Raw genomic sequence first — 22,577 nt, 5'->3', positions numbered from 1 at the left:
GATATTCCACAAATAGGAGAAAAGTTATTCAGGAATTACATCCTAAAAGAGTTATTCTGTCCCCAGGTTATAACTGCTGTTTCAGGAGTGGTAGGGGAAAGCGGCAAAGAGGCTGGGGTGCTCAAGACCTGATCTCTCACAAAACACTAGACAAAAAAGGCACCTGCTGCCAGGAGAGGTAATGCTCTGCAGAAAGCACCCCGCCAGGGCCCCAATCAAGGGGAAAAGCTATCAAGTTTCCCGCTGAAGCCGGACTTTGAATGCCACTTTGCAGAGAAATCAAACACTGGATGAGGCGTTTATTGGTTCCCCCTCATGCACATGATCAGCTCCAGAGGAGGAGTTTGTTCCCAAGACTACGGAGTCGGGCAAATGGGCTAGGGTAAGGGGTAAATGGCTCCCAACCGCTCCAGTGGCTCAGGAGGGGTTTGGGAGCTGGATGTACAGCCTGCAGCACAGCAAAAGCAGGAGCAAATGCGAGATGATCAGTGCCCCCCTCCTTTCCAAGCCCCACAGCAAGGAGCAAAACCTCACTGCACCGTCCAAAATAAAAGAGAACCAAACCTCACCAGTGTCTGTCAGAGGTAGGTGCGGGCCGCCTGCCGGATGAGTTTTCATGCTTTGTTAACACCTGAGACTGAGCACTGAAATCTGGCTTCAGGATGTTGAATAGCATACTTAGCCTGTAAATTCCTTTGCTTCTTTTCTCTGTGGATAGAAGAAAAACGTATCTTTTCAGTGCTGCCTCTTTTTCTGGGTTGTGCAATAGAAAATCCTTCTTGTCTCAAGCTGTTTTCCATCTTCTGCTTGCATTTTTTGCTGCTGGTGCACTGACAACTCTGGAGCGTGGTTGCAGCTAGGTGAGTGGAGACCAGAGGTCTGTTTTCAGCTGTCTAGTTCTTACATTTCTTAGCTCAGTCTGAAGTAGTCCATGTAAAACCATGTTTCTTCCTTTGTCTTTAGGTTTGTCTTTTAGCACTAGGTGATTGGCTTTCTTCTCTTGTAAATTAAAATGGTGTGTTCTCCATTGAGGAATGGTTATGTGTTTTTAGTCAGGTATTTAAGTATATAAACATATGTCTCCTAAGTTTGCTCCAACTTAAGTTCTTCAGCTCTCTGATGATTTTGTTTTGGGCCCAGTTCACATGCCTGTTCCTGGAAACTTGTAATGTGGTGTGTCAGCCTGTTGACACCTGCATGGGCACTCCTGAAAGCAAGATCCAAAATGGGACAGTCAGCCACATAATTTTCTTTGGTGAAGTGATCATCTCTTCACTCTGCACCCACTCCCTCACTGAGAATTGAAAGTACAGGTCAGGCAATCACCTTTAGGAATTCAAAAACATTTAATCTCTGAGGAGTTGGGTGTAAAACTAAAAATATTTTAATTTTTATTTCTGAACTGGATTTCTGGGAAGATGCTTTTGGCCCTCTGGGCTTTTCTCTGGTGGGAAGAAGTCTCCTCACCCCAATTTCTGCCTTCAGTCACCCCCTGAAATGTGCTACCTTGCTAGCCAAATGCCACGAGGAAGATGACCCAGGCTCTCCCCTACACCTGTATGAGAGGATTTTTATTGCCAGTCTTAAGTACGGCATAATTAAATCACCTGCCATCACAATCCAGCCACCGTGAGGGCACCTTAACTCCTGTGCCCACAGCCTAAGGGGGACATACGTGAGCAGCCATTTTGGGGCTGAGGGGCTGAGCGCTGGTGTGAGAAGGGAGTGGGGATGGTGCCTGGGCTTCATGGCCACTGGTTTCCATGTCACAGCTTCCCTGAGGCCATGCTGAGATGAAGTGGGCAGCTCCCAGAGGATCGGGTCACAGCCCGCGGCAGAGCCCCTTCCCAGGGAGGAGGCTGGAGAAAGGAGTGAGATAGTTCACCGTGAGGGAGCAGCCTCTCAGGGGAGCCAATAACGGGTGCACACCCTGATGCGGTAAAAAGCCCCTTGGAACGGAGGTATGGAGGGTTTAGAGAGGGTAGAGGGACTTTGGGACAGACCCACACAGGCAGGAGAGGCTGATCGGGGTGCTCAGGGGCGCCCTCATTTCCCACCATGGAAAGGCAGGTGTTCTCATGTGGCAGACATTTTGTCACTGCTGGGCTGGACCTGCACCACTGTCACCACCAGGGAGATCCACCAGCTACAGGCCCTGCTGCCCTCGCCCTCCTCCACAGGGGAAACGCAGGCGGAGAGGGGGGAGTGATAGGGTCTGTCTCGATTTAAGAGAAATGGTCCTGTCGTCAAGGAGCAGTTGAACTTTCAGGGGCTGCTATGTGAGGGTTGGAGGCAATGTTTTCATGTAAAGGAAGCACTTCTGGTATTTGGGATTGGGGGCTGGGATAAAGGGCTCCCCCTTCCTCCATTACGTGCCCTTAGGAAGCACCCATGATGGTCTTTTTCAGTCAAATGGGTATGTTGAAGGTGTCAAATTATCCATGGTATGGAAACTGCTATTGCAGCTACCTCTTGACTTACAGTGTAGTCCCATGTCTCCCAGAGGACCAGACACCCAGGAAAATCCAACTAATGCAAATAAAACCCCATCAAATACCACTTGGCTGGGCAATATATTAATAGCAATCATGCTTTCAAAACTCAAAACATACAAGTCTAGACTTGCCCACCTTGGGCTCGCCCCAGACTTCAGTTTTTTCTTTTGGGCATACTTCCAAAAGCACTTTTGTGAGAAAAAAAGCCCGTTTGGCTTTAATCAAGCAGATTGGGATAGGCAACCTTTGTAGATGAGATCAAGGCAGTTGTTTACAGAAATCTCATCATCAGTGTTTCTTGCAGAGAAAATCTGGAAACAGCATAGCAAAGTGGTAGTGTATATGGTTTGCCACTTAACTCTTGTTGCAAAACTTAACAAGTGATGCTAACAAGCACTTATAAAAGCCCACATCTGTGTTCATCCTGACAAAACAAAGCATAAGACTTTAAAAAGGCGAGAAACTATGTCCATCAATATCCTTCCATTCTTCCTGCAGTATTAAAATCAGATGTTTTTTATTACATAAAATTGATTCTTAATATATTAGAATATAAAGACAGATTTTTTTTCTTCACAGGTGCTGTTACAGTGAGCGAGAATATCCAGGCATTAAGGTACTACACAGGTTTTGTTTCTTATTAGATAAATTCCAAATTCCTGTACCTGATATCTGTCATTACAGTAAACGGCACACTCACTGAAAGTGGAAGCTAACAGATTCCTAAGGTGTAGTCTGTTATACTAAAGTGACAGGAAAGACATGAACACAAAATTTAAGGATATGGTGCCCAAGGCACTCTACTGTGAAGGCTGAATTACACTGATCATTGTGATTTGTGTACCAGGATAACGGCTTAATTTTTATCCACAGTAGAATGAGTTCTTCCTGTTGGCAATGGGATTTCTACACAAATAGCAGGATATAGTACGGCCCTTTGATAATGAATTTGCAGGGGTCCAGGATTCTGCCTACTATTAGATTCAGAATCATTCAGCATTGGACAAGTGAAATTCAATGATTTTACTGGTTTGGGTGATTTTTTTTTTTCCCCCTAGAAGGTGGTGGTTGGATTTAGTGATTTTTATATACTGTTGTGTATCTAATATTTGAAAGTTTCTTCCAAAGAAGGATCATGAATGAGTTTGAAAATTAATGGCCAACTGAGAAGAATGGGGGTGGTATTTTTCTTTCTAAAGCTTTGATTTACTGGTTGACTCAGTCTCTGATGGATCAAACCAAAGTGTCATCTCACTACTGTGCTTATTGCAGCAGTGTGTAGTAGTAGATGCATAGAAAAAAGGTCAGGAAAAAGTGATGGTTTTGCTTAGTATATCTCAGTATCTCAGTGTCCAGGGAATTAGAATGTAAAGACTTACTGAATCTGAATGTCTGTTGCAACTGTCAAATTTATTAGTCCTGGGGATTTGTCTAGTCATTCTTTTAACCTGTTCATGCATTTAGGTTATACTCCACAGTAACAGGACAGTGTTGATAGAACTTCTGCCCTTGCCCATGCTTCCTTTACATGAAAACATTGCCTCCAACCCTCACATAGCAGCCCCTGAAAGTTCAACTGCTCCTTGACGACAGGAAGATGCCTCTTCTTCCCACTTTCAGGGTAACAGACTCCTCAGGATGTTTTTCCACCTGCTCTGCACCTCTGCTTGCATCTGTGTCCTCTAATATTTTTTATCAGTAATGTTATAGAATGAAAATTCAGGTTTATCAGGATGTGTTAATACAAACGCAGAGGCGGCATAACAAGTGCAGTGCACAGACTTGTTGCATTGTGAAAAAAAAAGTGCTGCGTGGGCAGAAATCAACTGTGCATGTTGTAATTGGGTCATTTGTGAATGTCACAGTTCTGCTATGTAAACACACCACTACTAACGCTAAGAAACAAGGAGCTGCTCTCCTTGCTGCTCTCATGTTCCTCCCTCACTTGTAGGCTTGCCGCTTAAAATATTTTTCCATAATTTCAGATTCCTCTTTGGCCCTCAACTATTTTTTCTTTGTGGTTCCTCTTAGCTTTCTTCTATTTACAGCTTATAGGTGAACTGCCAAAACTTACCTATTATTCTCACTTAGACCGGATTTCTTTCTCTTTTGGTCAGAAAAATTAATTTTGCTCTTTTTTTTTTCCTTATCTGTCTACTTTCTTTGCAGACACACTTTCCTCCAGGAATGTAGCAAATGATCTGTTGCCTGATCAATTCCAGTAAAATAAGATGGTGTGAATCAGCACAGGTTTCCTGTCTTCTGTGCTTGAGGTTTTATATAATGAAACGCTTCTTTGATTCCACAGGTTCTACGAGATGTTTCTTGTTATGCTTGCAGTGAAGTATTTGACAGATTTCTGTGTGTTTGACTGACCATACAGTAACAGTTTTGTGTCAGTAAGGTTGCATTTTATTGATCAGCTTGGAGAAAAAATGTGGAAATAAAAGGAAATCCTTTTTCAGAAGATAAACCAGTTTAGTTCTTTTTGTTTGATGAAGTGTTATTTTACTTGTTTGGACTTTTATACATTATGCCTGCTAGTGGCAAAACATGATAGTTCAAGTGAATACACTGAAGTTGCAGCAGGTGAAGATGTGGCACTGTGTGGCCAAATATAAGTGCAAACCAGGAAAACACAACAACACCGCATAAATTCTTTGGTTTCACTTCTCTTTTCAGTTATTCATTTCAGGTTGCTTTTGTGACACACTGCAGTTGGATACTCTTCTGTATTCAGTCCTGCCTTTTCAGCAAATGTTTCTATGTGCTATTCTGCAGGGAGGCTCTGGAAAGACAAACAAAACAGGCTCTGAAACTCCATGAAGAAACCACCAAATTCCCAGTGGAATCAACGATACATTCTTTGAGTCATGAGGAATCTTTACCAAGTGGCAGTAGGCCTTCCGTGGGCAAGTATTAAACAGATTTCAGAACAAGATTTTGGAGTAAATCACTATAAACACTGCAGACTATTATGTGATCTAGAAAGGTGCTCATAAGTTCATGTTTTGAATCCTCTTTAGGCCCTGTATCTTGAACAGCTCTTGTTGACACAAGCCCAAGGTAAAGGCAGAGCAGTTTTGAAGCGTTCTCCTCTGAACACTGTGGCATTCCCCACCCAGTGTGCAACCCTAGAATTGGCTGGGTTTGTTGTCCTTAGGAAAGACGATTCCTAGGTTTGACTATCAACAGATAGTCTCTGAGAGGCACTAATGCCCAGTTTGTACAGATGATGGTTTATTCTCATATAACAACTCTTGTTTCAACACTTAAATTTATCTGCCTTTCAGGTGCTGCTAGCCCATTTCTCAGCAATAAGAATGTTTTAGCTTCTCCCATTCTCAGCACAGTGATGGAAAACTCAGCCTCTTCTTATACTGGTAGCGGTCCACACAATAGTGTCTTCTGTTCCAAATATGAAATACATACTGATTCTGAGGAGAAAACTGTAAATGATGCTGGTGAAGAACATGTAGAAAACATTCTGGAAGAATACTCACGGAAAGGTAGAGATGTGCAGAAGAGACTGAATGAAGTGAGTTGCAAATTTGAGACAGCTTCTTAAGTATAGATGAGCTTTTGTTGTTTTTGTCATCGCTGAGTCTTTGAACAGTTTTGCTAGTGCTATTTTGAGCAGCCTCTTGGCTGCTGTAAATTATACTTGGCCATCATGATTCCCACATACCATTTGACAGACAGAAATAGGCAATGAGACGTAATATTGTTGGCATGATCCTTGTAACGGTGTTCCATGCACAGTCAGTCCACTGCAGCACAATGTGACTAGCTGGTTAACTAAGAAATATTTAAAAATAAAAAAATTTTTAAATCTCTTCATTCCTATACCCATGCTGCTCTCAGCCTCATTTTTTTAGGTTACGTATTCGAGTATTTTGGTTGGTTCAGTTTGGTCAGTTGTTTTTTTTCTCCTTTAGACGACTGAGCTATATGAGCAACAGAAAATCAATTTAAGACTGATCATTGCTGATTTGCAGACCAAACTGATGGAAGTGCAGTTGGAAAGAGATGCGCTTCAGGATGCTAGGTATGAAGACCAAGAGAGTTGTATTATAGAGAGTGTATGTATGGGCTTTGAGAGGCACACCAGATCTCCTAGGTGAGAAACTTGCCCTCAGGAATGAAGACAATGAGACTATGGCACCTTGGTTTAGAAAATGGCTTAATATGTAGTTGTAAAAAACAGCAGTTAATCAACTTAAGTATTATACCTATTAGTCAAGATAAAAATCCATGTTGTGAATCCTGTTTTCTAAATTACTTTTTTGGTTTCCAAATTCAGACAAAAGGAATCCCAGAGCCAGGAGAATGTAAAAATACAGCTAAAAAATACTATTCAAGAGCTGGAAGCTGCCAACCAGCTGCAGGAGGAGATGCTGAGGGAGGCTGACAGCCAAACAGAGCATCTGAAAAAGATGGTCCACAGCCGCGAGGAAGTACTTCTGGAACTACGTGGCATCCTAATGGACTACAAAGACAGCACAGGCAAGAAACTATATGAGCATGAGAATATTACTAGCCTACACATCCAGAACCTGAGCACAGCCTTCGCTGACATCCTGCAAGATTTAGACTCAGAGGTGTCATACCTCAAAGAAAAGGTTGTCCTGGTATGTGAAGAACGTGCTACTTTTCCTTCCAACACACTGTGTTCTGCTTTTTAGAAAATATTTTTGAGACCTCCATGAGCTCCCATCTAAACTGCCCTAAGGAAATGGTTACGGCATAAAGAGGTACAATTGCTACTTTGCAGTTAAGATGGCGGGTGCTGGTATGCCAGCCTTTTACACTATCCCCAACTTGAGATTGCATTTATTGCTGGAATTTAACCTTTACTGTACATATTTTCACAGTTCCAAGGTAGAAGCAAAAGGAATGAAATGATACTTTGAAAACTACTGTTTAGACTGTGTTTTCTTTAGGGGTTAGCATTGTCATCTGTTTACATTAGGTGGAAGAAGAACTTGAATCATTGAAGAAAGATTCAGAGACCCACAAACAACTTCTGCTTCAGCAACATAAAAATAGGTACCTGTTCTCCATTTATTTATTGATAAAACATAAATAGATGTGTTTTCCCATGTTCCACAGATAATTCTTTTATGATGATGATGGTATAGGGGGTGGGGAGTAGCAGGGGCACAGCAAGCAATGTTTTGGAGGACTTAGTAATTGTTCCATTCCAGATATTTATTTGCTCTTGACTTTCTGCTGCTTTTTCCTTCCATGCTGACAATTCCCTGTTTTATTCACAGCATCAAAAATTACTTTGGAAGAATCTGTACACCTTATTTTTGTAAGTGTGATTGGTCACTTAGGTGGACATCTAGAATTTGTTGGGAGATTCATTCCACTGTTAAAAGAAAAGATTGAAAGTAATCACTTTGGTGGTTACATCAGCTTTTTCTTACTAATTTCTCTAAAAGCTTTATCCTTCCTTGTTCAAGAAGTCCTAATTTTTCCAGCTATCCACCTGAATTATACAATAACCAAATAAAATTTGGTATAATAAATTATACAGTAATCAAAATAAAAGGGTCAGTGACTGGATACAGAATATTTCATTCGTAACAGAACATCAAAATTGTTTTCTGACTACTGAAAAATATCATTACCTCTTCAGTGGAGAAGTCAGTTTGCCAAGACTAAAATGATAACCAGTATTTTCTTTTTGAAACGGGATTGAGCAGCTAATAAGTGAGCACGAACAGGAGGTGGCAGCACTAACTGATAAAGCTAACAGTGCACACAGCTATGCAAATAGTCTCCAAAGCCAGATGGAGATCATTCAGTATGTTTTTTGATTATAGTGTAAAAAATGTTAAGAGTAACCTTAATTTGAGAGAAAGCTTATGCTGCTAGTATACTCTACTCTGCCCTATGCTTTTGGCTTCTTAGTGTCTTTGTTTGAAGAGTTAAGCAGTCCTTGCATAAATTATGGAATGATGAAAAAATGGAAAAACAAAAAAAACCCCATGAAACCATGCTATGTAGAGGAGAGGCAGAATAGCCATGCATTAGGCAGACTGTGAGAATCGGGAGACTCAGGCTGGTTCTCGACTGTGAGAATCGGGAAACTCAGATTCTCAGGCCGCTGCGGTTGAGGAGAAGAATAAGGCCAGCAAAGTCAGTGGAAATTCAAACTGGCTCGAGCTGTCCGGTCTGTTCTTGCCACCAGCTTTTGGAATGATGTATCTCTTATCTGAGTTGTGAACAGTTTCTGCAGAGTACATAGGTACAGTTAATGAACAAAAGAGTATGTAAGCTAAGAGCTGTGGCTGCATAGCACCGTCACCTTTGCCTTCTAAATGTTCTATGGATTTGGATAAAAAATTAATTTCCAGCAGCATTATCAGTTGAATCACAACCAAGAATGAATAAACAGTTGGATTGTTTGCATACATGTACAAATAGTAATGAATGGTAATTTTAAAGAAAGGGTAATTTTCGTTTGGGATAAATAGCTATGTTGGTACCGTTGACTTTGGTAACAATTGCATGAGAATATAAAGACACTAATTCTCACTGGCCACTTGATGACTCAGAAATCAGTGCTCAGTATATCAGTTAAATGAGGACATGCCATGCAGTGTTGCAAACTTAAGATGAGATTTAAATATCTTTATACATTAATACCTGACTTAAATAGTTGAGACTGAACAGCTGATAACAAAATGCTTCTCAGTTCTGCTTGTAGAATAGTTAGGGTGCATTTGAAAGCACACTTAGCTTTCTTAGAACTTTCTTGAGAATAAATGAGTTATCATCAGGAATAAAAAGTATCAAGATTACAATTTATGTAATTTTATGTGAGATAGATGTCAGAGAGCAAATTAACTAGTAAGAAGGTGTAATTTTTATGTGATCCCACTGTGAATGATAATCATACTTCAAGGCAGTAAATTTTAAGTGGTCGTACTGATTGCAGTGAAAACAACCACAAATGTTTCACAATTTGATGGTTCTTACAGTTTCTAATTTCTCCACCTAAAACTTTTCTCAGAGAACAAACAAGAAACCAAAATTCAGTGCATGCACATCAAATCAGTCACCTGGAATCTAGAGTTTCTCAGCTGTGTTCTGAATTACGGGAAGCTAAGAGGATGTATGAAGACAAGGTGTGTATGGATTTGTGTGTTAGCATTAGTGACAATGCAACTGGGTATGGGGTTATATGAAATGTTCCGGATACATAAGGAAAGTCTTTTGGTAAGAGATTGCTTCAGAAAAAATGTGTGGACAATAAGATAAATTACATTATCCTTAACTCTGTTTGTATTATTTTTAAGAACAAGTTATCTTTCTCTAATACAAAATAGCTTTGCAAAACTTGTTGAATACAAACAAGTTTTGCTGAATGTATTGAGAGCATACTATAAATGATGCCTTCTGGAAATACATAAAATGATTCTGCACCACAGACATCAGTTGCACATGCAGGACAAGAACATTGTTCCACTATACCACTATACAATATCTCAGCAAAAAACAGGCAGTAGAAATAGCTTCTTATTTAAGTTGTACTGCCCAGAAAATTTCTGTGGTAACTTTTTCTTGGTAAGTGCAAGGATGGGAGAACATATTGATTACAGCAGCGTCTGAGGAGCATTCAGGTGCCCAGAGATGCCCCATTGTGAGTTAAGAATCTTTAACATTCATTGAAATCCAAAGACTTCTTATCAGCAGGATATAATATAGGCAAAGAGGAGAGGCTGGCCAGCACCTGTGTATTCAAACCGTTTCTTAATCCCATTAGAAAACATTTGTTTTGACAAATGTTTTTTTAACCACGTTTCTCTCTGAACACCAGCTTTCTTCCAGGTAGTACAGCAGGCAGTTACTGCTGACAAATGGAGAGAACTTCTTGCAGTGCCACCACAGAATCTCCACCATGTCACTAACTGCAGCATTTTATATCCCCTTTCCATATCACATCTGCTGCATCTTTCACTTATTTCACTGCTTTGGATTCCAGTTTTATAAATAATATGACTGTCTTTAAATTCTTTCTTGGTTTTGGTGAAAGATAATTCATGTTTTCCTTAGCAAATGACCTGAAAACAGTTGCTTTCCACTCCCTTTAAAAATTAGTGGAGCTGACCCACGCAGAAATGCTTGATGGATCCAAATCAAGCTTAAATTACAAGTCATGAGGATTTAGGCATCCTTCTCCTACATACTACTGGAAATGGAAAGTTCAGGTCACAGAAGTGCTGTGAAGTTTGGCAGAGCTGATAGTCTCTGATCCAAAAAGGTCTGAGAATGGAATGGTGGGGATGTGCAGATCAAGACTGTGGAGCCATGGTGTATGTGTACTTGAACTGTAAAGCAAAGCAGGAAGGACATTGTGGTTTATCATTTCTGTAGGTTTCCCCTTCTATCAATCCCATTAATTAACACATACCAAAACTCAAACTAGTCGGTTCCAAAAGTGACTTCTCACAGCATCATAACTGAACTATGGAGAATTTATAAATTAATCTCCATCACTGTATTTCACCCTCAAGAAAGAGTACAGTATACAGTATGCTTTTTATGTTAGGTCTGTTTACCTGAATTCTTTTTATTTAAATCATGCAGTGCACAGCATAAGGTCATATCACATATATAGCTATAACTGTCGTGTGTATTCCTTAGGCATGTACCCTTTCATAATGTTTACCTCATAACAGGTGTAAAATTGGAAACTGGGAATCAGTTTAAGGCTATTTTTCACACTCTACCAACTCCAGAAAATGTTGGGTTTGTATATCTATAAAAGATTATACCACTTGGTCCAATAAAAATTGCTTTTGAATAGGAAGTATATTACACTGAATTGCTAAGGTAGACTTTAGTGAGAGACAAGTTGATAGCTGAGATCATTTGATCTCAGGCTGTTATGTGGAGTCATTCCTGGGAAGGTGTGAGAGAGAATCTAAATAAAGCCTTTACAACTGTATGTCTCTCTTACAATAAGCATTTCTCTACAGCTTCTCTGGTAGGAAAACACCTTAGCAACTAAAATTTTCAAGGGAGTGTGTAAAAACTAAAGCTAGTCTAAGTTGTTGATACCAGACAGTTTCAGCAGTCAGAAAATCTGGTACTTAGTGGATATAAATGTAAATGCGTAAGTGTTCTATTTGGATATGCCTATGTTAATATCTTTATTAAAAAATGTTGTAGACTGGTCCATCATCTCATACGCCTGCATCCTGTCAGAGAAAGTGACTACCACTTGGAGCAAAACATGTTTGCCTGTAGGTTTCTTAATGTATTCATAGTGAAGGAATATACCTCCGTGCCTTAGGTACATCAAACCTGCTGTTAGGCCTAGGTCCATCCGAAGAGCTTCACTGTATCGTTAAACACAAAGTGAATATGGCTGAATATATGCTTGGGACCAAATTCTCCCTAAATCAACTTAATTGTATAGGAGAGGCCCTGTATGAGGACAGCTCTTTCTGTCACTGTCTGCAAAAGCCCTGTTGATAATGTACGTTGCCATTGAGCTCTGTAGAAGGTGTACTTCAAGCTTAGATTTTCTGTGGAAATATGGAGTAGTTGTGTAACGAGGATTTCGGGGAGAAATAATCTAGGATTTACTGAGATTTCTCCTGATGGAGGGCTCCATGAGATGAGAAAAACCCCTTTCAAAAAGGACCTCAGGCAATTACAGGAAGAAATGGCCCTGATAATGTCCTACTGCTTAGGCATTGGAGCTCTAGAAAGAGAAGATTACTGATTTTATCCGATTTTGGGGAAGAAAAACTTCATAAAAAGATCTTCAGAACTTTTCTTGACAACATCCTCTCGTATCATCCTGATGTTCCCAGCCCCTGTTTGGTGAAGGACATGGGGTTTTGGGGCTAGCCCTCCATAAATGGTCCATTACTAATTGAAAAGAGTTATGTCATCATTCTAATCGGATGCATTAAAGAGGGGGTGGGGGGCAGAAGAGGAAGGGAAGGGATTATTGCTCTTGTCACAAGCTGACAAAACTTTTTAAGGAAGTAGAAGGGAAATGCCCAGATTTTGGTCATTCTCTTAGCCAAAAGACAGATTGCAGATCCTAAAGTGTTTATTAGAAGAGCACTGTAGGAAATTTCATGGAAATTCCATGTAAATTGTGTTTTACTCATACTTGTGTTATATTGGCTTTTCTAACTAGTAGTACTGCAAATCAAGCAAGGAAGGAGGTTGAACGCTTTTCCCATTCCATTCAGTGTTCCTGGTGTAGGTAAGGAATTTTTGAAGAGCTGTGGATCAGGATGGAAGCCAATTCATTCTCAGGAATCTCAGTTAACTCTGCAATGAAATTGAGCTTCATCACTAAAAGAAGACAACATAATTCTAAATACACCTAGGGAATAACTCTGCTGAGCCAAAAGATGACATTTGGACTTCTTTTGAGTAGAACCTAGAAGAAAACTAGAAGAAATCCAATGTACTTTTAAAATAGAAAACATTAAGATAAATCTTAATGAATATTTTTCTTTATTCTAGGTTGAAGATCTCGAGAAGCAGTTGCACCTAGCTTATTCTGAGATAGCAGAAGCCCAGACAGAACAGAATCAACACGGCCAAGAATCTGGAAATCTGAATGGCCAGATTCATCAATTGTTGGTAAAAACAAGTGATAGTGTTGAAAAAAATCTTGCTTTCTAAAAGCTTTTCCTTAGTGCTGGTGTTCAGATTTGCACATTGCTTGTTTGGAAGTGCAGCAGTCCCCTTATAATTAAGTTTGAGGGTTACTTTTTACTAGAGATTTGAAATAGCTGTGAAGAAAGTTTCCCAAAGGCCTTTACCATTAGCAATGCAGGACATATAGAATTAAGATTAACTTTAAGATTCATTCAGAATCCTTGAATCCTATGCAAATTATATGAAAGTTGCTGAACCACCTTCACTTTAACCTCACAGTTTAGATTCCTCTGTTAAGGAACCTTGGTCCCTAACACATATTTTGAAAGACATATCCGGGATTTTCCTAACAGTACTAAACATTCCTTTGTAACTAATTGAGAATATTCACAAATTGAACATACAGTATAAAAAAATTTTCCCACATAGGGTTGGTTTCATCACAGTGGCTTCATGTACTATAATTAGCCTTGCTTTTCTTCTTACATAAGATTATTCCTTAATTACTGAATTTTGGGGTATTAGTTTGTGCGGTTTCATTAGGTTTGTTTGCCCAGTTAGTGTCACAGTGCTTCTGAAGGAGGTGTTGAAATTATTTCATTCCATATAAGAATATGTTAGTGTAAATCTTTTCCTAGATTGTACGTAACTATAGAGAAGACTGAAGTCAGAATAATCATTGCATAATTGAAGGTTAGGAATCTAATTTTAGGATTCCTTTTGTTTGTGTGTCTTCAGCTCATGTTTTCATTCTGCAACACTCTGAGCTTCCTACTTAGTTCTCTACTTCACCTTTAACAATATGCTGATAGTTAACAGTAGCAAAAGTGATCATTAGCAGAAAAGCCTATTGATAATTCAGTTTGGGCACATTTTAAATTCATATTTTTGAAATTAGTAGCTCTAAAATGTGTATATCAGTATTTTTAATAGTATTTAAATTCTAAATTATCATTTATAATTTTAATTATGTACTGTTGGGATTATGTCTGAGGGAGAGAAGATTTAAGCTCTGGAAAACGTGGCAGATTACTGCATGAAATGAAGCAAGCAGTGAACAATTCTTGCTAGTGATAAAGATGGGTATTTATTAAGAGCAGCCTTCCTTGGCATGTAATGTAGTGCTTCATTGTTTTTCATTTTATGTTGACACAATATTATCTTTTTTCATTTTGTAGCTTATACTGATTTTGAGCTAGATATAAATGACATGAAAGACTTCAGTGTTGAGGTGTTACATGCTTCAAAATAATTATAGCACTAATATACAAAGTTGAAAGTTACTGCTTTGTTGGAAGAAAACATGTAGGAGGTGTCAGACTGGTTTAGCCAATATTCCTGTCTTCTGCTAAGTGTAAATCCATGCAGGAGTCCCTATTCAGGTATGGAATCGTGTAATTGAATGTTGCTAATGTTAAGAGAAAGAACAAAAAAATCCTAAATGTGATTCAGGGAGGGAGATGACTTTAATTTCTTGTAGACTGAACTTCGTAAAAAAGAGATAGAACTAAGTCTAGAAAAAGAGCAGAACAAGAGGTTTTGGGATCGGAACACAGACAACGGCATCACCATTGACCATCTAAGGAGAGAACTAGACAACAAAAACATGCAATTGCAGCTCATGGAGAACACAGTGAAGGAAATGAGGACTGAATGTCACAGACAAATGGAGCGCCAGGTTGGTGAGCAACACAGTGTGAGAGTGTGCAGGTTAGAAAGTGCACTGACTGGGGGCTGTACTTCGGAGAGCAATACTGTAACTCTGGTTATCATGGTGGGGAGGCCTCTGGAGCTCATGTGCCAAACTTTTCCTTCCAAAGATGCAGATACATGACAATCAGAATTTGCATTTTTTTTTCTATTATCTGACCTGTCCAGCCTTCATTTCATTGACTGTTGAGGAAATAGAAGCATAATTTTTAATTTTGATTTTTGACATACAAACCCTGGGAGAAGATGAATGTTCTGCTGATAGTGTGTTTGATTTTGTCTGTAAACCTCCAAAACAACATTTTGTAAATTTCCAGAAAGTTTGATGCTGCCAGATGTAACAAACAAATTATTGAGGATAGTATTTTCAGTAGTGAGTGCTTCTGTAAGAATAAGTAGTAAATTAAAGGCCTTCATAATGCTTTACTTTATGTAGTGCTTAATGAAGTTTGTGTTTATAGCCCTAAGCTGAATGCAGTGCTATGTCAGAAAGAATTACTTCTGACAGAGTAGATTCCTAGACACTGACTTGTACATTCCCCTTTCTTCAAGCCCTCAGCCCCTCAAAAATGAGCTGTAATTAGGTAACCCACTTTGCATTATGAATAACGATCAAGTTAATTCCTTTTTTTCCCACCAAACCACAGACTTGTGCTACCTCACACATTCTACATTTTCGCAATCCAGTCTTTTTCGTTTAAAATCCTCCCACCAGGAAGTTCATTATTTTCTTCGGTTTCTATTTTGTACTAGTAGCAGTTGCCAAATCACAGTACTTTGTGCTTTAAATGGTGCACATTGCTGCCTGCAGGAATAAATTCGGAAATAAATTATTCATGTACGTACTTCTTTTCCCATTTTACAGTGCAGTCAGTCAAGTTTTAACACTTAAATTTCTTTAGCCTAAGTTTTATACTAACATTTCTGGTTTATTCATTTTTTTTACATCATTTTAACATTTTTTCATTTTCTATGGTTAAAAACCCAATATTCTAAACAACACTTCATTTATTAAAATGGATAAAGGGGAAAGAAAACCAGAAGAATCACACAGTCATTGTAGACCAGACCATACTGACCTAATTTTTCTGTAAAACTCAGGTGTTTAAGATGAACTATAGTAAACCAGAAATGTGACAGGAAATTCTAAAGGTAGAAATAAACTTTTCTCTTGGTTGATCCTTATATTGCTGTTATTCAGATGGCTGCAATTAAAGAAAAAAATGAAAGCATTAGAAGAATCTCCTCTTTGACTGTCCAACTGGAGTCAACCAAGGAAACACTCTGTAAAGTTAAAGAAGATCTTACAGCCAAACAGATCAATGTGGAGACTGCTGAGAAGACAGTGTCAAATCTGACAGCCTGTCTGCAGGAGAAAGAGAGAACCCTTGAGGTTACCAATAAGGAAATCAAGAAACTACATTTGCAACTTGGCCATAGGATGCAGGAGCTCCAGGATCTAAAGAATGAAGAGGACCGTTTACACAGTGTGCAGTCAACATGTGAAACGCTGAAACTGCAGGTGTTAGAGAAGGAAAGAATTGTTGAGATCTTCCAAAAACAAATTGATAACATGACCCAGATTGTGGGTCAGCACAATCGAACTGCTGGAGCAATGGAAGTTGAGAAATCTCAGCTTATAAAGGAAATAAGTGACTGGAAACTCAAAGTAGAAGAACTTAAGGTGTGCAAATGATACTGTATATATGTCCCTGTAAGATAGCAAATGCTTTCTGGTTTTAAGTCTGTATCTTAATGGGCTAATACTGTGGTTTTAAAGCAGGTCAGACATTGCACCTTGAAGCCTAACAGCACTAAAAGAGTTAGTGGGCAGAGAAGAATGATATTACCACATTACCGCCAAAAATGAGTAATTCACCAGTGAAAAGCTGTTGCCAAAAGGCTTATGAAAGCTGGAATATAACGTGCTGTCCTGGGTGATACAGTTGTCCACACCAGTAACAGAACCAGAAATACAATGTGTTACTGGGAAATAACAGACAGTGAGCACTCAGAATTCCTAACTTAGGACACTGTTTATAACTGTGTATTTCTCAGACAAGAATTACAGGATATGGTAGTCTTATGCAGGTCAGCATCTTCAGAAAAAAATCACTCCAGATAGGAAATTTCATCCTCTTCAGTTGAGCATTAGGACTGAATATGGAGGTACTGCTACAAGAGGATGGAAATAATTTTCGTGTTGTATGGTTGGTAAGGTTAAACATGCTGTAAAGCCATCAGGTCAGATTCTGCTGTAACCTTTTTGCCTGGATTAGCAATTTTCACAAAAGTAATTTGTCTGTTTGACTCTGTTTCTTTCTTGCCCCAAACTGTTCTCTGACAATTGAGATTTAAAGTGATGATGATGACTGCACAGTTTTGTGGTTATTTTATATAATTATGTATATTACACATAGTTACTATTGGTTTTTATGTAAGTAGATTGCAAAGGATGAGAAAGAAGCCAGAATACATGAAATGGAGGCCAGACTGAGTGAGCTGGAACTGGAAAAGGTTAAACTGGTTAACACATGCACTGAGAGGCTCCATGCACTTAATGATATGAAACTGGAAAAAGACAAGCTAATGAATGAACTCCAAGCCAGTCAGAGTGAGCTAGCTGGCCTTGCAGGTAGGAATCCTCAACTTAGCTCAGCTCCGAGAGCTGCTAAATTGGGCTAATGTTAAAAATAGAAGAGCAGCTTGCTTGCTGAATCCAAATATGGCTGCTGATACACAAGAAGGTTCCCTGCCAGCATGGGATGGTCAGATTGCTTCAGAGAGCTATGTCATGGTTTGGGATTCTGACACAGAATGATGGGAATGCAGTCTTTATGGCAGTCTCTCACTATCCGGAGCAAAAATACTTAAGCCGCTTCACTCTGGAGATCAAAGAAGCAGATCTAGTAAATCACAGAATAGAAACTTGGCCACTTTTTCTTGAGTGTTAATTAAGAGCACTAGTATATCCCATTAACCATCTATGGTCAAATTACAGTGGAACTTTGTTTCTGTTTTGGTGTAGTTTTGCTACAACGTTATTTAAAAGTTTATGTTCTAATTTCACAACTGTTGTGTGGGGAAGCTGATAAAGGTAATATTTTAAAAAATTAGGGGCTGGACCCAAGACAACTACCAGAATTCAGGGAGTTCCTCTGTTAAATCTGCACTGCAGCCAGATGATACTCTTCACATGCTTTGCTCTCTACAGACCCCTGTACTCTTAGAAAATACCCATGGGTAACATTATTTCTTCACAACTTGGCTATACTTCTAAACTCATTAAATTTTGTAAGAATTAAACAGATACTGTGATTTTACATGAAAGGTCTGCCTTAGGTTTGTATAGTACTGTCAGGGTGAATGAACTTTAGGAAAGGCTTATCGGAGTGAAAAAACACAGAGGAATTAGGGCCAAGCCATTGATAGAGTCTGAGCACAGAGCTGGCTTGCAGTGGTATGGGTGACGTAAAAGGGGTTGAAGAGAGAGATAAGAAACAGAGCTAAGAAGTGGAGTTGCAGTGGAATGCTTGACAAATTACATCAGCTCAGACCTAAGTGGTTATAAGCGTGGCTGGAGAGAAAAATTGCCAGGGCAAAATGCTGTCTCTCACTAATGCCCTTAACTTTCATGATATGTAGTTTGTTCTAGCAACAGGAACTCAGCAATGGGGATTTATATCACTCTCTTGAACTCTTGCTTTGGCGAATGACCAAAGAACACATTTGTTTTGGGTGAAACAGCTTTTGCTGACATGCAGGACAATGAACTACTAGTTGTGCATTTGTTAGCAGTGGATGTTACTTGCCTTATATCTTAGCTATCTGCATATCTAATATTCCTTTAAAGAGGGTAAGTGACAGATCAGTAATTTTAGTCTAGAAGAATGATAATTTTTTGACACTATAATTTCAATCTTTACTTACTTTATTTACCAGAGGGATTTGAAGATTTGAAGAGGGATTACCAGAATAAAGTCAAGGAGATGGAAAATACTGCAAACAGACTGAAAATGCAGTTGAAATCTGCCCAAGCTGAACTGGAGCAGACCAGGACTGCTCTAAAGAATATGGAGGAATCTGATGGTAATGGTTGTTATAGATTGCATTTCTCAAAAATCACACATTTGTCTTTTTAACAAGGGGATTTTGTAAGTATTGATCCCTCAATAGGTGCTATATTCCAGATACTTTGTGAAATAAACAGTATTGCAGATGACAACATTTTCATTTTACCATTTACTACATACTGTAAAACTTTTGAGTTTTCTCGGGTGATCTTTATGCATATTTCCAGGGAATGCTGTCTTCTTGTCTTCTGTGTATGATGGGTCTGGTGCCACTACCTTGGACAAATCTCCAGCTGATTCTAGTGGGTGGTTTGCACACATAAGTGACTATGGAATCCTGGTTCAACTTACATATTCTAACATATTGCTGATAACTGACTTCCAGAGTCTTCTATCAGAACTCAGAATGCATAATCAATGTTGTTAATTGCGAATTAACCTTGTCTTTTACAGCCATGAAAGTTGCAGTGGGAATGCAGAAGCAGATCACAGCCAAGAGAGAACAGATAGACACATTACAGAGCAAGATTAAATTCTTGGAAGAGGCAATGACAAATGCAGCTAAGGTCACAAGAGCTCCCTGTAAAAGTATTTAACTGTATTCAGAGAAATTTTTCTTTGGAGGAATGCATGGCCAAAAGCACAATTGGCCCAGGAAGGATGAAAAAGAATTTTACTTGATGTAATGGGCACCCTCCCTGTCCTCCTACTAGCATATATCAGAGAATATCTCCACCACATAAATTAGCCTCTATGTAAAGACAGGTTTTAGTTTATGTTTGTTCTCCATGAAAGAACAGTACTAGTTTCAATGAGAATCAGGCTCTTACATACCGGCTCTTGCATACCAGCTCTTTTTAAAAATGTCAACTAATGCATTCTGTATGCTTCTGAATTTGGCCCACATTGCTTCCCCTCTTTGTTTTCTGAGGTGGTTCTTTGCAGCTGTGGTTGTAAACTCTGTGTGTCAGAGTCTGTCTAGCATATTGAGGTCTTTCTAGCATTTTCTGTGACAAAGAAATTACTCAGTTACCAATAGCTGGAGTTTACTGAATGATCACTATAACCTGTCCTCCTCCTTTATTGGCTTTGGATCCTGTGGATCTGGAAGCTTAAAATTCCAGTTTCAAAATGGATCTAAAATCTAAGATGTTATTTCATCAGGACCTGTCCAATTGTACTTTTCTTTATAATACCTATCTTCTTGCTGCAAAACCTCATCTTTCTGAAGGATGCAATAGCTAAGCTTCTGAAAGGGTTAATTCAGATCTTTCAAAGAAAAAAAATAACTGCAGAAAACCAGTATGTGTAATGTAGGTAGTAACAAGTTTTTGACTTGTACTTTGTTGTCCTCATCTTAAATTCAGGAGAAGCATTACCTCAAAGAAGAAAATAATAAACTAAGTCAAGACTTGAGCTATATTACAGCAGAAAATACCAAGATTGCTGGGGAACTGGAGATCCTGAGATCACAAGACAAACGTCTGAAAGAAAAAATATCTAAGATGGAGACTGCCCTTGATAAGGTAATTTAAGGTAGCTTTCAGTTCAGTGAAACTTCTGGGTGCTTTCCTCTGCAGTCACTTGGGAAGAGAAGATGTGTGACCTCTTATCTAGGTTGTATTTAGTGTATCCTATTCACATGTACTCTGAGATACTTACCTGAAGAGATAGCTATAGTTAAGACTGTTTTCTGGGTTTTTTAATGGTAAAAAGCTTCGATTTTCATTAAGAGAATTCTTGATTTACTCCTTACTAGCTCAGGGAAATACAAACTGCAGGGAATTTAAAGCAGATTGATTTTCCTGACAGTAGATTGACCTTCCAGACCTTCCACTGGCTCTTGGCACTGCTCCTTTCTCTGGTGAGAAAGACTATTATTCAATATAACAGGGACTCCAATGGAACTGAGTGTTGGCACACACTGAGTCCACACACTTGTCCACGCTCAGCCCTTTCTGGGGCCCTAGTCAGCCAGCTGTGGGTCCCTCAGGGTGAGGGAAATTTTTAAGAACATCATGTTGTTTCATTTGCCTTTCTTAGTTGAGGTTTCTGTTGCTGACATACATGACTTAAGGCTAGGTTCTACATTTTGATCTCACTTGCACATAAATCCCAGGTGCCCTACAGGTAAGCTGCTGCTCTTCCAGAAGGAAGAGTCCTTTTCAGCTGCTCAGAATTCTAGCTTTTCAGGATGTAGATTTCCATGTAAGGTGTCGTTGTCAAATTGCTTTATTACTTTAAAAAAATAATAGAAGTAATTGTGATGCCTCCTCCCAAGTGTGTCATTTCTTACTGTAAATGCTTGACACTGGAAATTTAACTTTCTTTGATGTAAATATCATTGTGCACAGTACTAACCAACTGGCAGAGAAGCTGAGACACAGTGGAGGCAGGTGCTAACTGAAAGCTAGCACATATGGTACACAGAGTAACAATTCTTAGAAATTAGTAAAGGTTGTAATGGGTCATTTGACTGGATGCTAGTATATACCGTTGCAAAGCATCCATTGTCTAAACATCATGAAGTGTAATTGACCATCTTGCTTGTCATTAATGATTCAAAATTAAATGTTCAAAAAGCTGCTGCTTGTAATGATACAGCCACAGCACCTCAGGGACCCTGCCCATGCCTTAGTGGCAGTCATAAAGAAGCACAGAAAGAGTCAGGTTTTATTTTAAAACCAAAGAGGGAACTCTGCTAGTGATAAAAGCAGCCTAGTTCATAAAGGTGTCTCTCTCTCTTTTTGTGCTTTAGACTAGAGTTTCCTTCTTTTTGCTATCCTGACAAGCACTCAATGAAAAATAGCTACATTAATAGATCTTCTCACACCTTTTCAGAGTAAACTTTTAAAAGAATGAGTATATAACAACTTAACAAAGACAGATCAACAAAGTTATCAGCCATCCATTTTAAAACATTGAGTATAGTTTTACCTCATTAGCACAGTTGAATGTTCTAATCCCAGAGGTGTTCAGTAGGTCTAGGACCATCCCTGACAGTATTAGCTCCCTTCTGTGATATTATGGTGTGCGTATTATGGCTACTAGGGTCATGTAACTGGTCAGTTGCTTTTGTAAGCCTATCAAGAAAGGCATCTGGTCATATTGCAGCATTTCTACACTAATAGCAATAGAGAAATACAGCATCTGTATGTGTACCTTGTTGTTTCTTTATCAGAAAGAAAACAGGAAAAAGTGTAATCCACAGAAAGTTAACAAAATTAATTTATACCCCTTCTATCCTCTCTTACAGGCATCCATGCAATTTGCAGAATGTCAGTGCATAATCCAGTGTCAGGAACAAGAAGCTATGCGTGTCAGACTGCAGCATACTTTAGATGTAAAAGTAAGTACGTTACAGAGAAACATGGGTGTAAAGTTAGATGCATTTACTTTGTGTCCTCACTTTAGGTGTAACCCCATTTACTGCCAAGTACTCTAAAAAGTTTGCATTCTGAAACCTTTTTTTACATGGGCTACCTCATTGCTGCACAAGTCATGTCCATAATTTTGGTTACATTGAAGTGCTTTTTTACAGTAAGGACAAGAAAAAAATTAAACAACTACAGGAATACTGGACCATATGCTTCAGCTGCTAAGCTTTGATTTCAGTGACACTTCAGCATTTTCTTGTGGCCTTAGGCAAATAAAA

The 22,577-nt window shown here is 39.0% G+C and overlaps 1 protein-coding gene across 1 annotated transcript in view; it reads left to right on the top strand.

Annotated features, from left to right (window-relative positions):
* The first annotated feature begins 393 nt into the window (after nt 1-393).
* CCDC158 (coiled-coil domain containing 158) overlaps nt 394-22,577 on the top strand; it is a 34,444-nt gene continuing 12,260 nt past the window's right edge. The window contains 18 exon segments of the mRNA XM_074821278.1: nt 394-584; nt 770-851; nt 853-955; nt 1,053-1,056; nt 3,075-3,111; nt 6,434-6,543; nt 6,799-7,126; nt 7,468-7,546; nt 8,199-8,260; nt 9,488-9,634; nt 13,002-13,121; nt 14,620-14,817; nt 16,051-16,533; nt 17,295-17,484; nt 18,792-18,944; nt 19,376-19,488; nt 20,290-20,448; nt 22,179-22,271. Of these exon segments, the coding sequence (XP_074677379.1) occupies nt 394-584; nt 770-851; nt 853-955; nt 1,053-1,056; nt 3,075-3,111; nt 6,434-6,543; nt 6,799-7,126; nt 7,468-7,546; nt 8,199-8,260; nt 9,488-9,634; nt 13,002-13,121; nt 14,620-14,817; nt 16,051-16,533; nt 17,295-17,484; nt 18,792-18,944; nt 19,376-19,488; nt 20,290-20,448; nt 22,179-22,271 (2,652 nt within the window).

This window comes from Strix aluco, chromosome 4, assembly GCF_031877795.1.
Source record: "Strix aluco isolate bStrAlu1 chromosome 4, bStrAlu1.hap1, whole genome shotgun sequence".
NCBI lineage: Eukaryota > Metazoa > Chordata > Aves > Strigiformes > Strigidae > Strix > Strix aluco.
Note: the sequence above shows the minus strand (reverse complement) of the source record. Positions and strands in the feature narration are given on the sequence as shown.